The 18,490-nt window shown below is 36.5% G+C and overlaps 1 protein-coding gene across 1 annotated transcript in view; it reads right to left on the reverse strand.

Moving 5' to 3' along the window:
• The window catches only part of pwp2h (PWP2 small subunit processome component), a 68,204-nt gene that overhangs the window by 18,540 nt on the left and 31,174 nt on the right, over window positions 1-18,490 (reverse strand). The window contains 6 exon segments of the mRNA NM_213047.1: window positions 7,235-7,382; window positions 7,665-7,813; window positions 8,162-8,298; window positions 8,379-8,449; window positions 10,624-10,767; window positions 13,554-13,819. Of these exon segments, the coding sequence (NP_998212.1) occupies window positions 7,235-7,382; window positions 7,665-7,813; window positions 8,162-8,298; window positions 8,379-8,449; window positions 10,624-10,767; window positions 13,554-13,819 (915 nt within the window).

Here is an 18,490-nt window from a genome sequence, read left to right on the forward strand (position 1 = left end):
AAATAGAAGACATTGATGAGAAATGGAGCAACATATTTGGTAAGTTAAGAACGCGCCGCTTCGCAGTGTAGAGAAACCTGCTTTCCGAGAAATGCGGGCAGCAGGACAGAAGCAAGAAACAGTATCTGTGCATTTGCGCTACAAGCACACAGTTTGAACATGTATTGCTGGAAACATTATAATCCCAATTAGGTCTTCACATAAAACGAACAAAGTCAACAAGTTCGTTTTTCTGACAAAGAATTTAAAATATGAATAGAAAACAAAAGGTGGAGAGAACCAACGCTGTTTTTTTTTAAAACATCTGACTTTGTAACTAGCAAGCTAATATTTTTGTACTTCTTATAATTATTACTATTTATACTATTCCCGATTAATAAAGTGCCATTTAGGCTATTTGTAAAGTTCTTAAAAATGTAAAGCTTAATTATTATTATACGGTCAGTTAAAGTTATTTAATATTAAACTACAATATTTATAAGCAGTATTGTGTTGTTTTATTAACAAAAGTTCAAAATTAACGCGTAGGTTTATACGGATGTTTTGATGAATATTTAATTAAGTTATAAGTTATTCCTTAATTTTTACATAAAAGGTAAATTATCTTAGGTATGCTACTTTATTTCTTGGTTGTACGGGAGGAAAATTTTTTCCAGTGATTAATGTTCTCTCCACTTAAATAAATAGATAAATAACTTGCGAAAAGGATGTAATAAAAAATGTATGCTCTTTGTCTTAATCATTCTTCATAATCTGATTCATACATGCAATAAATCTATTGCGTTGACAAGAACATACCCTAAAACAAAGAGAGAGAAGAGTTAATAATATTAATATTATTACTATTAATGATCACAAACACAAACTGCGTTGTATGATAAACACCTTCACAATGTCGTGTCTACAATCTTTTCTGAATAACAGATAATCCTTGCCGTCTCCCCAGCCAAGTTTTCATCTGTTTTTTTTTTTTTCTTTCGTCTCGCTACAAACAATAAAATATCAGCGCCAGACCAGTGGTTTAAATTATATTTTACTCCTTATTTCTTTCCGTTTTATTTCAGTTTTGTATTGCATATTTTTTAAAGAATATTATTCAGCCTACATGCATCGCATTTGAGAGGTTGATGCGGCAAATCCCCTTTACTCATGCATTATACCCATTTCATTTATGACACTGTAAACTTGATTCGCAGGCTGATCATCTTTAGACTCAAAAGGCATTTTTAAGTCTCATAATTTAAGACTGCTGCTGGGATGTTTCTTATTGCAACTGTTAGCGATGTCAAAATGAAAGCAAACATTAAAAAGGGTTTTGCGTTTTATCAATTGTATAGTTTATTTTTAATAATAATGAAAATAATAAATTATAATATTAATTATAGTGTAGACTACTTTGCAGTGTCCAACAAAACATTTTTTTAGGTTACTCGATATTTACATTTAGTCATTTAGCAGATGCTTTTATCCAAAGCAACTTACAAATGAGGACAAGGGAGCAATTTACGCAACTACAAGAGCAACAATGAATAAGAGCTATAGGCAAGTTTCAGGTATGTAAAGAAGGTGTAAGAAGCAAAACATTACACATTTTTTTTGTGGTAGTTAGTGGAGGAGCCAGAGAGGGAATTGGAGATTAGTAAGGAAAGTGGAGACTAAATAGTTGAGTTTTTAGTCGTTTTTTGAAGACAGCGAGTGACTCTGCCGTTCGGATGCAGTTAGGGATTTCATTCCACCAACTGGGCAGATTGAGCGCGAGAGTTTGGAAAAGTGATTTCTTCCCTCTTTGGGATGGAACCACTAGGCAACGTTCATTCACAGAATGCAAGTTTCTGGAGGGAATATAAATCTGGCTAGTAGAGAGTTGCAATAGTCCAGTCTGGAGAGAACAAGAGCTTGAACAAGGAATTGAGCTGCATATTCAGATAGGAATGGTTAGACCTTTCTGATGTTATAGAGTGCGAATCTGCACAATCGAGCAGTTCAAAAAATGTGGTCAGAGAAGTTTAGTTGGTCAACAATCGTTACTCCAAGGCTTTTCACCATTTTGGATGCAGTAACGGTTGCCCCATCCATCTGGATTAAAAAGTTATGATGTAGAGTTGGGTTGGCAGAAACTTCAAGCATTTCTGTTTTCGTGAGGTTATGCTGAAGATGATCTCTCATCCAGTGTGAAATGTCTGACAGGCAGGCTGAGATGCGAGCCGTAACCGAGGGATCATAAAGATGAAAAATAGGGTATAGCTGGGTATCATCAGCATAGAAGTGGTAGGAAAATAAATGTTTCTGGATGACTGATCCTAAAGATGTTGTGTAGATGGAGAAGAGTAGTGGCCCAAGAACAGAGCCCTGTAGTACCCCAGTGTTTAGATGCTGTAGGTTGGACACCTCTCCAAGACACCCTGAATGACCTGTTAGAGAGCTAAGATCTGAACCACTAAATAATCGTGCCTGCAACGCCTAGTGACTCAAGCAGCTGACAAATCCAGCAAGATGAGGACTGATGATTTAGAGTCTGCTTTAGCCAGTCTGAGATCATCCACGACCGAGAGCAGGGCAGTCTCAGTTGAGTGGCCTTTCTTAAAGCCAAATTGCTTGTTGTCCTTGAGGTTGTTTTGAGTAAGAAAGTTTAGGACTTAATTGAACACAACTTTCTCCACAATCTTGGCCATGAATGGAAGCAGGGATACTGGTCTGTAGTTTTCAAGTAGCGTTTGATCCAGGTTGGGTTTCTTTAGCAGTGGGGTTACCCTAGCCTTCTTAAATAAAGTGGGGAATAAACCAGAGTCAAGAGATGTGTTAATTATGTGAGTCAGTGTTGGTATGACTGCAGGAGAAATGGCTTGCAATTGATAAGTGGGAATGGGATCAAGCGGACAGGTGGGTGTAGGTGGGTGTATGGGTAGATAGCTCTCTGAGTCAGAGGTGACCAAACTCGTGCTGAAAAAAAAAGATGAGTGTGTGTGGTGATGGTGGTGTATCTTGCCTGTTTGTTGTAGGTGCAGTAAATTGAGCACTGATTTTTGCAGTTTTGATGCAAAAGAAAGTAGCAAAGTCATCAGTAGTAAGTGTGGACGATGAGGGTGGAGGAGGAGGATAGAGGAGGGAGGAAAATGTTTAAAAAGTAAGTGAGGATTGGTGGCATTGTTGATTTTCTGACAAAAGTATGTCTGTTTTGCAGAAGTAACATCAGTCGAAATAGATGACAGAAGTGTTTGGTATGAGGTATGAAGGATTTTTAGTTTTTCGCCAAATTCTTTCTGCAGCCCGAAGTTTTGAGGGAGAACATCAGAGAGCCAGGGTGCAGCAGGACTAGCACGGGCTGGCCTGTATGTAAGAGGACATAAGTCTGTCTAGACATGATACTAGTGTGGAGCAGAGTGTCAGTGGCACTGTTCGTATCAAGTGTAGAGATTTTGCAAGGAGGAGGAAGAGAGTCTGAAACAATGGTAGATAGTCTATTGGGTGAGAGAGAGTGTAGGTTTCTGCGAAAGGCAACTAGTGTTTAAGTGTGTGGCGGCTCTGGAGTAATGTGGATTTTGAGAGACAGAAGGAAATGATCCGATGTGTATAGTGGAGTTACTAGTGTTTGGTCAACGGTGCAATGTCGAGTGTAAATAAGGTCCAGCTGATTACCTGATTTGTGAGTAGCAGAAGTAGGTGCTCTTTTGAGGTCAAAAGAGGCAAGCAGAGTCAGGAAGTCAGTAGCTTGTGGTCTTTCAATGTGGATGTTGAAGTCACCTAGCACCAACAAGGGAGTGTCATAATCAGAAAATGATGAAAAAAGAACATCCAGTTTATCTCAGAAGTGACCTAATGTACCGGGTGGGTGGTAGATGTTAGCCACATTTATGTAGAAGGGGTGGACAATGGTGACTGCATGGAATTCAAAGGAGCTGATCTTTGCCAGGGACAGTCTCTGAGTAAATTTCCATTCTTTGGAAATCAGTAGTCCTGTCCCACCCCCTCTCCCTGTCTGATGAGGAGTGTGGGGAAAAAGAGAAATTAGCAGAAAGAGCTGCATGTGTAGCAGTGTCCTCCGGTCTCAACCAGGTCTTAGTTAGAGCCATGAGAATATTGTCAGAATGTGTAGCTATGGAGGTAATAAAATCTGTCTTGTTAACAGCAGATTGACAATTCCAGAGGCCCATGGAAAGAGAGAATTGTGAAATAGCAGATATCTGTATTGCACGAAGGTTGTGAGGATTACGCCTGCAGCATACCTCCCGTGCTTTGCGAGAGTTAGTAACAACAGGAATTAGTAAACACATAATAAAAGTGCAATGAAAACAATAATGAGTGCAAAGATAATGTAAAATAAATAAGTTACGTACTTAAGTGCTTTTTCGGTGTGTTTGCTCGGTGGAGTCGCGCAGACCTAATCCCTAACTGAAAAATGAATGTGAAAATGCAGTTGCGTCTCAGCTAAAATTAATTTAAAGTCAAATTTCTTTTGGGCCTTTTTCCCCTTTAGAGATCAAGAGAGTTGTATTTAAACAGGGTTCTTGTGTCATTTTAAAAGTAAAATTTAATGCTTTTTAAAACTTTTTAAGACCTCAACAAATATCATTTAAGACCCAAAAATGTGATAATTTCTTTGGAAAAGGCTACTCAATTTAATGTTCTCGTTAGATTTAAATAAATTGTGCCTCACCACATTATGGATAACCCACAGTACTTGCCTTTTGGGTGTCTCGAACCCGTCAAGTAGATTTTGATTGACAGCTTTTAAAAAGCCCGAAACCCGTTTATAGCCTGACATTTTTCAAATGTGCACATGCACACAGCTCTTTTGTCTTTTTTTTATGAATGAGTCGTTTATATGCGTTAACAGTACTTATTCATAATATAGGCAACAGGCCAAGTTGGAAGAAAAAAAATAAAAAATAAGCCCTCTGCAACATCTTAACAACTCAACACTCTAAATAGGCCTAGGTACATACACTTAGCCTTTAAATTGGCCAACACACCAATAAAAATAAAAGTCTTTCTTAGCAAATTAATTAAAATAAATGATAAATGATGACGGGTATTTAGCTATAACGAAATAAAGATAAAGGCTCTGTGGGATTTGTTTTATCACTTCTCTTTACAATAAGGCGATATTGAAGCTGAACAATAAAAGAATAATGCCAGCATTAGCCTGTATACTCTGACTACATTATGATTTTATGGTCTTATTAATATTTAGTTATAATTTGAAATTCTTTACTCATCGAGACTTAAATATGCTGCTAAATGCGTTCACTAACGCCTCCGCAGAATGTGACCACGTGAAAGCTTGACAGTGTAGCACAATGTTGTGTCTTTCGAAGTTTGAGTCAATAAAGTGTGCTGTTAAGCTTAGCAGGGACATTGGACAGGTGTCTGCACTCCATATAATCACAGGTTGTTCATAGAGGCAAATTAGTTTCATAATTCTGAACGCGATGTCTTTCCACCTTGGTACTATCCCTGCTGTATGGTTTACGTCTTCCATCACTCACAGTCGGCTGGTTGAGGGATTCTCATAAGCGGCATATTTAGTTGTATGGCATGTTCTAAGATGCCTAATCATGTTAGTGCTGTTAAAATGCCGTTGCTTGCTCAAGGGGTTTTATCACAACATACATTGTAAACGGCTAACTTTACGTCTTTATTGGACACTTTGAAAAAGACGGGGGAACTCATGTTGCAACTGATAAGCTCCTCTCTGCTGGTGTTTATCCGTGCGCCGTGCATGCAAGTGTGAAAAAGTTGTGCGAGTAATTTACGTCAGGTCATCGGCTTTTTTGATCCGCGCTTTTGGGGTTAGCTGATCAAGCTATTTTTAGCCAAAATCGGCCGATCGTAATCGGCGGCCGATCAATCGGAGCATCATTAAAGGGTCACGAAACACCAAAACACATTTTTTGAGCTGTTGACAGTCGTATATGTGTCCCACACTGCTAAAAACACTATTAGGACACCTATTTTTCCCTAAAAAGTGTAAATTGGTTGTTTTTGCGTTATTTCAAGCAAATTCGTACTTCCGGTTTGAAACTAATTATTGAAGCTGCGTCACGGTCATGACATAATAGCGTTGTATTCCAGCGTGCAGACTGGACTTCTGTGCCAGAGTGTGTCTTATTACGTCTTACAGTGTGATGCATTAATGCATGAGTAAGGCTTGATTTAAACCAATCAGCGTGCTCTATTGTGCAACTTCATTAATATTCATTACTGTCATAGTGTTTATACGACAGAGACGCCACGTTGTGTTGGCAAAACAAGCGTGAAGTGTTGCTTTTAGAGTTTGCTGCCATTAAGTTTTGTTTTCATTTTCTCTCTGTGAGAGTGCAGCTGGCGTCACGTGTGGATTAACAGTGTACGCAACGCTCGACAACAATAACTTACGTGTCTAAGGAGGATTATTGTTTACCTGAGAGCTGTTCTCATCTGCAAACGCTGAGATCCGGATTCGCTTGTAGTCTCCTCTTAATAAAGACGCTCTAGTTGCTGGTGATTGTCCTGTCTCTACAGATTTGGTAAGTGAGCAACCAGTGCTCTTTGTTTATTCAGTTCGTATTTTATTCGTATCAAACAAACTATTGCACCGAGTGCAAACAAGTTAGCACTACAACCAAACCTTGTGTAGGATTTTGTGATCGGAATAACACACGCGGCTTTCTGACGCTACCTGCCATGTGCATCTAAGTTTCCGGGAAATGCTGAGTTTTTTTTCTCTCATTCGCCGTGCGGTATCAAACATTGCATGAAAATACACGCTTAGAGCTGTTCCTCGAATCAAATATCACGTTTGTCGCGAGGGACATGTATGAATTCCCTGAATGAAAGAGCCAAACTGCAGTTAAAGTCCACCATTTAATAATTTGGCAAATAATTCGACTACAAATGTCCATGTAAACACAGTCACTTTGTCCGCTGTGGTTGTTTTGACTCTGAAATTCAGCGCGGCCAAATAGACACTCCCACACCAAGCCTCTTTTCTTTCTCCGACACTCCCCCCTAAACAAAGCTGAACACGCCCACTTTTCTGACTTTTTCCAAAGTAGAGGTGTGAAAACACCCTGCTGAAACGAGGGGGTTTCATGGCCCTTTAAAACATATCATCCCAAACTATATAAAGAGTTCATAATTTCTAGTAAGCCATTTTCCCCATGTTCTATAAAAATAAATTGACAACTGTGTGGAAATAAAACTGACATGCATTTTCTTCAGATAAGAAAAGAAAACACCAATTCAGTGGTCTGACCTCTAACAGTCGTCCAGTCTGCATAGACCACAGAAAGATCTCAAAAGAGTCCTGAGAACCAGCACACACCAATTCCCCACTACCGTCCACTGCCAGAGAGGAGAACTGGGCGGGTCGTGGTGACGTCATGGTACGGAAATTCCGGTACCTGAGAAAAAACTTTGGTCATGCAGGATATGCACTGGAAATTTTAAATTGCCATTAGTTTTTTTTTTTTATTCACACACCGATATATTTAAGTTATGCCACACCTAAAAGTAAGATAAATAACCTAGAGACAAGCAAGTTATTGATTTAGTTCACTTAAAAGCAAAAATCATATTATTTGAAAAAACAATTAATAGCAACTGAAGATTATTTTTTGCCTTTTCAGGAAAACAACATTCCTAAGCCCAAAAAGCAAATACTGCTTGGTGCTTTAGTTAGATACCTGTGCAGGTCAAAAGCTCTAACAGTGCCATCTAGTGAGGCACTGACCACCACGAAACCACTGGAGGTAAAGGCAACTTCGGTGACACCGCTGGAGTGCTCGGTGAATGTCACAAAACAGAGACCACTGTTGGTGTTCCACACCTTCACCTGGAAAGCAACCGTTTTACTTGGGGAGGACAACCACACTAGAATTTTTGGTCTGCAATGCATCTAGGTTCATTTGATTTCATAGACCAGTCTGTATCAGTTATGTGAACAATGTTTTCTAAATGTCCCACATACTGCGAAAGTGTACCCAAATCAGTAAAAATGCACAAATACACACATACGGTAGAGACATCTACTTGTATGGAAAAGAAAAAAAAACACATGAATCAAACTCTTCTTGGTTTCTTCATGAAACCAAGCAACTTGACTAAGTGTGAGAATGTGCACCCTAAGCATCAAAAAAATTTATTTATTTCCTTAATAAAAGCCTAGAGTTAGAGGACTCACCTTGCCATCATCCCCTCCAGTAGCAAGATACTGACCATCAGGTGAATAAGCCAAAGAGTTCATGTTGTTAAAGTGTCCTTGCTGTTTAAACACATAGGACTCGCTCTGCCATTCCCAAACCAACAGCTGGCCCAGACCTAACACAGGACAGAAGCAAAGAATTAAGAAACAGTATAAAACAGTACTCTGAGGGGAAAAAAAACTTTGAGATCAACACCTGAGCAGCCAAAGCTAATCCAGTCACCAGTGGGATTCAGAGAAATGGCCGAAATCCTCTGATCTGAAATGCTAAACATGATATTCATTAAACAGCATAGAAATACAGCCACAGCATTATAGCAACAAATAACAAAAGGTCAAGAGACTTAATTAAATAAGAACTGGGTCATTTGTGTCAATTCAACCAAAGGTCTACAGCTCAAATTTAAGATATTTATCATTTTTAATTGGTAGCAAGAACACAAATGAATAAAAAACCAAAATATTAAATGGCATAAATGTATATTTAGAGAGTAAATCTACAGTTTTTTTTAGATGGACGTCAAAATACTTCTTATTTTGTATTTAGGATTGAGACATTATTGTTCATGTGAATAAATATAGGTAGATGTCTTGTATTGACATTTGTTATTAAGTTAATGTATAATGTTATTATTACATATCAGCTATGCGGTCTGAAGGATGATGCCATGAAAGAAGTTTTTTTTTTTGAAAGGTATGAATGTTTTTAAACTATTTTAGTTATGCAACGCTTATGTAGATTGTTCTTTTACAAATGGGCAATATGCATGAAAGTGTCGTTCAACTACTGAAAACATCTTGCAAAAGAATTTCATAAGGTACCTTTTATGTCAACGATAATTTAATTTAATTAAAATATAGTCAGCTAAAAAGACCTAAGCCTTCATTTATTTGTTTAAGTGTAAAACAAGATAAAAGGCTCTTTAAACAAGCTCTGTGAGGAGCAGTGAGCAGCCAAAACAATAGTGTCACTTGTTGTCCTAAATGTAAAAAGATGACAAGGTATTTCTGTTATAGAACTTTTTAAATTTTTTTTTATTTAGTTGAAAACAAAACACAAGTAAATAACAAGCCTGATTTACAGAGGTACAGTTGGTTTTATATTTGCACATTTGTTCTTTTTTGAACAGTGATCACTTCTGACACACTTCCTATGTTCTTTACCACTTTAAATATTCGGTCTGAAATAGTATGCAAGTATGACTTAAAAACAACATTAAAACTATTTAATTGACTCTGAAAAATGGTGTACTTTTTTAAATAGCTGTTGGCTGCTAATACAATTTACCCATTTAAATTTTGCAAACAATACTTTTCTAAAATTATATTATTAGGAGAAAATAGTAATGTGTGAATATAAAACCAACTTTACCCCAATGCCAGCTTTGGGAGAACTGGCAGAAATAAATATTATTCCTGCACCCCACTGGCCTGTGCCAAGCACTACACTTATGTTGGACAAAGCTTATGTTTCCATAAAGACGTCAGCAATGACCAGCAATATCTGCATGCATGAAATATTGTATATTATGACAAATTTTGCTTGCTAAACTACTGAAAATGAGCTAGACGTAATAGAGGATTTCAAAAAGGTTTTTAAGTTAGGAATTATACTATAAAGTTTTCTAACTATAAAATGACATGATGTAGTGTTATAAATTTTCAAATGCTATTATGCTATGGTTGGCATTAATCCAGATCTCCTACTGCACCTTTAACCATTCAGATCAGCCGTTTCTGGCAGGGGCATTTTCAGTTAAGCCTTATCTTATTATCATTGAATTGGTTTAGACCATTAGGATCTCACTTTAAAATGACCAAAGAGTTTCAAAAATTTTCCTATTTAAAGCTTGACTCTCCTAATAGAAAAGGTTGCTTTGTTGGTAGTGGAGCGTACATCTCATATCTCCATGGTTGCAAATAAAATCCCTCCTGTAATTGGGATATAAATCCTTTGTGAAAACCTATTATTTTGATGTTGAAAATTTTGATTACTCATTAAATATCAGTGCCTTTCTTTTACCGAAGTAAACATGATAAAAATAATATTTGCAAAAAATTCTTTTAAATGATTTATTACATATGAAGAATTATATATTTCCATTGAGTTGTGTTTGTGAGCTTCATTTAATAACTGTTTGAATAGCAAAGACTGATTTATGAAAAAACTATACTTTCAATGAATAACTAAAATCTCTTTATACCTCCTCAAGGGAGTTGATGAAAATGAAAGTTTACTTGCATTTATTCAGAGAAGATTTAAGGAAATTATTTAAATTCAGCAAAACTACTTTGAAATAAAAGTTTGATATGCTTTGATGGGCATTATAATTTAAATATGCCCAATAAAAGAATCAAATTGAATTGACATCTAAAAATGGACACCATCCCTACTGCAGTTATTTAACAAATACAGTATTCAATTATAATGTAGGGCAAACCTGAGTGAGTGAATGAGGTCAAAACCTGGCAATTCATGCAGGTGAAAAGCTCCAGATGCAAACCCTGTCACAAGTATGTGTGTTCTCTTGTGAAAGGCGGCAGCTGTCAGTTTGTTGAAATCCCCTTCTTTGTTAAAATAGTATCTGTTTAAATACAAAATTAGAAACATATATTTGAATATAATTTTAACATGTTTTATAACCAGTCTAATGGCTTGTTCACACCAACAGGGATATTTGGTACAAAAAAATGTCTGAATTTTCTGTTCCAAAAACTTATGAATAATATGGAAATAATTATGGATGCATCTAATATTCGGCCAAAAGTGGATCCAAAAAAAAAAAGGGCCAAAAGTGCATTTTCAGTTTTCGCCTGAATGATTTGTATCATTGAAACAGCACAGCTGAAACAGTATGTTGTGACGACCACACAGAAACCACGGCTTGCACATATTAATGTGAAGCAACATGTCTGTGGTGTGCCTATTCATTCGGAACCTCTGCACTTCATCGCGATTGTTCTTGCTCCATGATAAAATTATCAGAATCAATTTTATTGCCATGTGTGCTTCACACACAAGAAATTTGTTTTGGCTACAGAAGCTTTCAGGGTGCATAAAGTGACAAGTGACAACAAGGAAATAAGTATGAAAATGAATAAACATTAAACAGAGATGTAGTTAGTCAAAAAGATCTGGATGTTGAATTGTATGTACAGATTTGTTGTATACAGGTTATAAGGTGCTGTTTACAAATGCAGTAGGGGAATATTAACTGTTCATGAGGTTGATGGCCTGAGGAAAGAAACGTTTTCTGTGTCAGGCTGTTTTTGTACTTGGTGCTCTGTAGCGCCGACCACACAGTAACAGTTCAAACAGGAAGTGTACTGGGTACGAGGTGTCCAGAGTGATTTTGTGAGCTCTTTTTCTCACTTTGGAAAAGTACAGTTTTTATAGTGTAGGAAGGGTGGTGCCAGTGATTTGTTTAGCAGACCGGACTATTCGCTGTAGCCTATGGAGATCACTTTTGGCAACTGCGCTGAACCAGGCGGTGATTGAAGTGCAGAGGATGCATTGGATGACAGCTGAGCAGAACTGTACGAGCAGCTCCTGTGGCAGGTTGAACTTCCTCAGCTGACGAAGGAAGAACAGTCTCTACTGGGTTTTCTTTACAATAATCTATTTGAATGTCCCACTTCAGATCCTGAGAGATGATGGTGCTCAGGAATAGAGCTGCACAATTAATCGTTAAAAGATCGCAATCTCGATTCGACCGCTCTAGACGATCTTAATCCAGCTTTTCTAGGATTCCGCCAATCATATTTTCAAGTTAAGAAGAGAAGAAAAGGCGGCTGCACGAGTCTTTTCATTGTTTCACACACGTTGCTGCTCAGTGACATTGACACCTCCAAATGATGTTGAATGAGTCACATACTGTATTTATAAGGTATAATTCACCTTAAAATGTCATTTCTGTCTTCATATAATGATGTTTTCGCGGCTGGGAAATCACACGTAACGTGAGCTGCTGACCGTGAGCGTGCGCGCTTTCTACTTAATGATAGACGCGCGCGCGTTTATTTAAGTGATCAGAACCTGCATATGTTGCGAGTAATAGGTAATACAGTTGTAAATAATATTCGGTTTGTGGCACAGAGTGATTGTTTGGGAGCCGCGCGAAGTATGAACAGCACTTAGCAGTCAAAATGAAACTGAAAGTGTGCACTTCATTTAAATGATCATATCGCATTTTAGAGTTATGATTACGGCAAGCATTTGATATTTTTTTTCTTTTATAGCGAACACACAGTTGTGCATGAAAATAAATGTTTAGTTTCAGTATAACTACTCTAGCCTATATATTGTTGAATATAATCTGATAATGGCAAATGTCTGTATTAAAAATAAAAATAAATTTTACCTGTGAATAAAATTGTCTAATATGACAAATTGCAAGCATATCTTAAACATAATAATTCAACATCAGAATTATTATAAGTAGAATAGAATTATTTATAGAAACCAGTAGACCTACACACAATATTATTATCGATGTTGCCTTATGTTTGTTTTTACCATACCTTTATTTTACATCTACAGAATCATGAGAGAATCGTGATCTTTATTTTAAGCAAAAAAAAATAAAAAATACCTTATTTGGGTTCAAAAAATACGTACACGAAATGTTGCCCACAGTCAGAGCAAACCTCTCATCTGTTTCTTTAATCTTCAGCAGCACATGTAACCTCTTTTTAGAAAGTAATTCCATCTTTCCGAATTCATAAGGTGTTGATAATAGTTAAATATGGCAGTTCGTTTCCATTTTAGGTTGCAGAAGCATCATTTGCTGCTGTTTTTTTTTGTCTAAATCCACCTTATGGTACCCTTTGGGCCTGTTGGTACCCATTGCAAAGGGTGATCAAAAAGTGGTATGGTACGGTTCACTTTTAGGAACCCTTTGAAAGTGGAAACAGCCATAAAAGCATACTGTACCACTCAGTGGAAACGGGCTATTAAAGGTGACTGCTCGCATGGCACATTTTCTAAGCATATCTTGTTCACAGGTTTTACCTCTGCTGAATATTATTAGTTGTATTGAAGCGCCATTAATATAAATTTATATCAAACTCTTCAGTATAATTTAAAAATATACAGACAAGTATGTTGAAGAATGTTGTAGATTGAATTTTGAAAGAGGGGTCGCCAGAAGTAGGGCTGAGGACCTCTGACCTAGAAAATTCTAATATCTTTTCAAACAGGCTTCAGAAACTTTCCATTTTAAATAATTGGGAAAAATTAAGCCCTGATAAAAAAAAAATAATAAAAAAGGAAAGTTGCACATTTTTGCCGCAAATATTTACCATGGTGTGAACAAATCTTGAGAACAGATCCATAGATTGAAGAGATTAGGATAAATCAAAACATACTCACTTGCTTTTCTGTAAATAACGAACATTTTTTATGCCTTCCACTTCTTCAGGTGTTTCGGCACTTCCTTTGATGACATCTCCTCTGGTCTCTTCATCCTCCCCCATAATCTCAATGTCATTAGCTTCATCTTCCTCCATTTCTAAAACTCTCAGTTTTTTCTGCTCCTTTTCCTTTCTCTCAGCGTATTTTGGGCCCTTTCGTAAGCCTTCTAGATCAGTGTCACTTTCCCATATACATAAAGTGCCTTCCTGACTTACTGTGTACATCTGTAAAAAAAAAAAAAAAAAAAAAATGAAAAGCAGTTGAAAGATACCATAATAAAATACAGAAATGGCAACAGGGGACTAAGACAATTAACATTACTGCTAGGGCTGCACGAGCACGATTATTAGAAAAATGATCGCGAACTTGATTCGACCCTACACACAATCTTAATTCGACTTTTTTAGGATACAGCCAATTATATTTTCACAGTCAGGAGAAAGGTAGTCGCACAAGTCTTCACATTGTTTGATAAATGTTGCTCAGCAACAAGGTCACCTCCAACTGGTGTTGAAAGTGTCACATACTGTATTTATGAGGTATAATTCACGTAAAATGTAATTTCTGTCGTCATGTAATGACATTTTCGCAGCCGCGAAATCACATGTCAGCTGTGAATCACACGCACTTTTTGTTTACTACCATGAGGACGCGCACCCTCTTGCCAATGTCTGCTTTAGTGAACAGAACCTGAAAAGGCTGTGAATAACAGGTAATAAAGTTGCAAATAATGTATAGTTTGTTGCAAACTGACTTCAAAGTGACGGCAGCCATGACGTGAGTCACACCCGGCAGCGTAAGTGAAACCAAAACCGTGCACATCATTTAAATGATCATATCACATTATAGATGGTTATGATTACGATTATGATTTTTCTTTCATCACAAACACAAAGTGTGGTGCATAAAAATAAATGTTTACAGGGTCAGTATAACTACTCTAGCCTATATAATGTTGAATATGATGCAAGCGAGAATCTGATAATGACAAATGACGAGCATATGTCTCAAACATAATAATTTAACTTAAGAATTATGAATTATTATATTCTGATGTCATCACTTGTAAGTCAACAACTAAGACGTATTTAAAGTCATTCCAAGTCTATACAAAATTTAGCATTTTAACCAGCAGAACTACACATAGGCCTAATATTATTATTTCAGTTTTACCATATGTTTTAGAAATAAAAGTGATAATAGCCTACTCATATTAACCTTTATTTTACATCTACAAAATCTTGAGAAAAAAAATCTTGATAATCATTTTAGCCAGAATTGTGCTGTCCTAATTGCTACAATGATGGTGTTCCATTCTCATTTGGTCAAAACACTACTTTTTACATGTGCCTTCAAATTATTACTTGAATTAAGCTTGAATTACTTGAATTTCGTTTCTTAAGACTTATATTAGTGGTTCCCAACTGCCGTTCTGGATATGGACTGCCATTAACATTTTGTACGTCTTATTTAAAACACTTTATTCAGATCATCAGGTTGTTGACAAAACTTAATAAACTAGACTTTGTGTGTTAGATAAGACATCAGTGGCTTCCAAGGACTGACTAACATGATGGAAGTGACTGATCATTTGTTAAAGAGTATTTATTATTTAATTTCTGAAACATCATGTGACCTGAAGACTTCAGCACAAACATAATAAATAGTTTACAAATTAATAAAATACTAAACTAGATTCAATAACAAAACAAAAATAAAAATATTATATAAATTAAAATAAAATAACTATACAGTTTTTTCTGCATATGATCATAAAACATGACAATAAAATACTGAGGTGGCAATAGGTCATCTGTGATTTCTGAAACCATAATGTCAACATCAGTACTTCCAGCGGTATGTTTGATTGGATTCATGTCGAGTGAATCTGAAGGGCACAGCATTACCAAAAATATATCTGCATGTTCCAGGCATGTGATCAGCCGAGGACAAAAAAAGAAGGAAGACGATGATTGATATATATATATATATATATATATATATATATATATATATATATATAAGCTCTGTCAAAAATTAGTATGCGCATGCGATTAATTTGAAATAATTAACGCAGTTGCAATTTTTTTATTACGTGTTGTGGTCGACATCTGTTTAACATGCAAAACATATGGATGAGGCCAAAGGAAGCTCTTTTTGAAGGCAAGATTCAGTTTAAAATAATTAATGTCGCATCACCAGGATCTGCAGAGTTTTCTCCAGAGTTTTATGCAATTTCAGGTGTTTTATTTTTAACTTTCGACTTTTTCTTTTAACGGAATTTGATACCGCATGGCGAACGGAAAGAAAAACCTCCGCATTTCGTGACTCGGTGGTCCTTTAAGAATATCAAAAATCGCTGCTTACATGGTAGACTCTAAATAAGAGTATTATCTTAAGCATATTAAAATCGGAGTATTGGTGTCTTATGTAAATGTACTCAGAAAGTGACATGATGTCGCGAGCTGTCAAAGACATCATCAAATCTGCCTTTCTGCATGAGCCCTCAAATGTGTCATTAAGTTTGACGTGTTTCCCCCTTACACGCAAGCGTCTGCTTCGCGTTGTTTTGTCAGAATCCTTGTGAAATACAGCCATACTTTAGAATGCTTAGTTTAAGCAAATTTGATGAACGCGATCATGCGTGTTAAATCTGAAGGGAGTCGCTCAATCTGCCCTTTCCTGCACGCTGTGTGTGTGTGTGTGTGTGTGTGTGCACGCGTGAGCGTACTTGTGTCTTAGCAACAAACCTACATAAACGTCCGTAGCCACTAAATCAAAACGTTAGGACTTGCCTTGAGATTGTGTTGCACTCTCAGCTCACATCATTCAAAAGAAAAGGGCCACATTGTCCCCCGATAATGTCAACAGACTGGACTGTCGTAGTAACTGACTGAATGTAAGAGGACTGAATAAAATTGTTTCTATTTTATAATTAATGTTCTCAATTCACAGCAATACAACTTTACAATGAGTGCAATTGTTTGTATTCAATACTTTACTGTTATTATAATTTTCCATTTTCCATATCTGCAATGCCTGTATTTTGGCAATTTTTTGCAGTCCACTTAGAATCCAAGTTGGAAATATAATTTTTTTTTTTATTGGCATTTATTGTTTTGAAATTCAAATGGCATTAACATGCCTGTGTTTTTATTTCTGTAATAAATATGGCTGTCAAGCCAGGATCCTAATGGTTTATTGTGGGTATGTTGTTTACATGAAGAAATTAGTGTTACAAGTTAAACAAATGTTCCAATTAACAATTTAATTTTGAAATTAAATAGTTTTTGTCTTGCGTTTACATTAATTTTACATGCCAAAATTCCAAATTTCAGTCTTTTAAATATGATTAATTGCGATTAATTTTCAAAAAAAAGTGCAATTAATTAGTTAATATTTTTAATTTATTGACAGCACTAATATATATATTTTAGGGTGTGCGGAGCAGCCGGTATTTGTATTTGTATTTGTTGAGGGGAGAAAAGTATTAGTATTTGTATTTGTATTCGAGTAAAATTCAAAATGGCGCAAAAATATATATTTTTTCTATTACACTTCTAATTTACGTTATAGTGAAATTATTGTTTAATTATACCCATTATATAAATTATAGATACTGTATGCAATATTGGTTGTTGTTTTTGAACATGTGACAAGAAATGTCATTGAAAAGAAAATAACATAGAAGCCATTATCTCATCTATGGTTAAACCAACAACTAATAAAATACCATTGTGAATATTATAAACCCCACCACCACCGTTCTTGTTGAAGGACACTGAATAGACAGAATAAAAATAAAAAATACTTCGAAAAACTGTTCTTCTTCTGAAAGGACTTCTTTCCAATGGACAGAATTCCAAAAACTAATATTAACTAAATAAATCTAAATAAAACCTGCCTGGGAGATCTGGCAGAACAAAAGTATTCTATATAATACTAAAAGATACAGCCCTGCTATTGTCATCTGCCAGCCACAAAACAGACACAAAGTTTGTTTTTTTTTTTTTGTTTTTTTTTTTTTGTTTAAAACTGACTTGCTGGGGCAGAATGTGGCTGTGTTGATGGTTTGGTGCTTGTGGAGGATTTAGTAGAGCATAGCTGTGCTGATTGAGGGGATTGATGCTTGTGGGGGGTTCACAGACAGTATCAGGAGAGGATGCTTTTAGTGCATGTGATAATACATTACATAGAAGGTTGCGCGGTGGCACAGTGAGTAGCACTGTCGCCTGACAGCAAGAAGGTTGCTAGTTCGAGCCCTGACTGGGTTCTCCCCATGTTAGCGTGGGTTTCCTCCGGGTGCTCCGGTTTCCCCCACAGTCCAAACACATGCAATACAGGTGAATTGGGTAAGCTAAATTGTCCTTATTGTATGTGTGTGAAAGAGAGTGTATGGATGTTTCCCAGTGCTGGGTAGCAGCTGGAAGGGCAGCCACTGCGTAAAACATATGCTGGATAAGTTGGTGGTTCATTCCACTGTGGCAACCCCAGATTGATAAAGGGATTTAGCCGAAAAGAAATGAATGAATGATTATGGATAGAAGATGTTGACAGATGTTTAAAATCTCCGCCTCTGCTGATTTCACTTTTGTAAACATTATACAGTATCACTTTGTTTTATCTGCAGCACCACTGACTGTAAAATGCTTCCACACAGAACCTGAAGGTTTTTTTTTCTTTTGACTGGTGAAAGACCAAGAAATGGCTCAGCAGTAGTCTTTTTCACTCTTTTTCTGGGTGCCCAAATGTATTTGAGGAGTTTCAAGTTAATAAAAAGTGACGGAAAGCTATGCTAAGGTTAACTAGCCTATAGCATATATCTTGCTGTCTGCAAAAGACAGTAATTTAGACGTACCATATAGCTCCCATAAGTGCATACTATTCGACACAAC

This window comes from Danio rerio, chromosome 1 (genome assembly GCF_049306965.1).
Source record: "Danio rerio strain Tuebingen ecotype United States chromosome 1, GRCz12tu, whole genome shotgun sequence".
Taxonomy (NCBI): domain Eukaryota; kingdom Metazoa; phylum Chordata; class Actinopteri; order Cypriniformes; family Danionidae; genus Danio; species Danio rerio.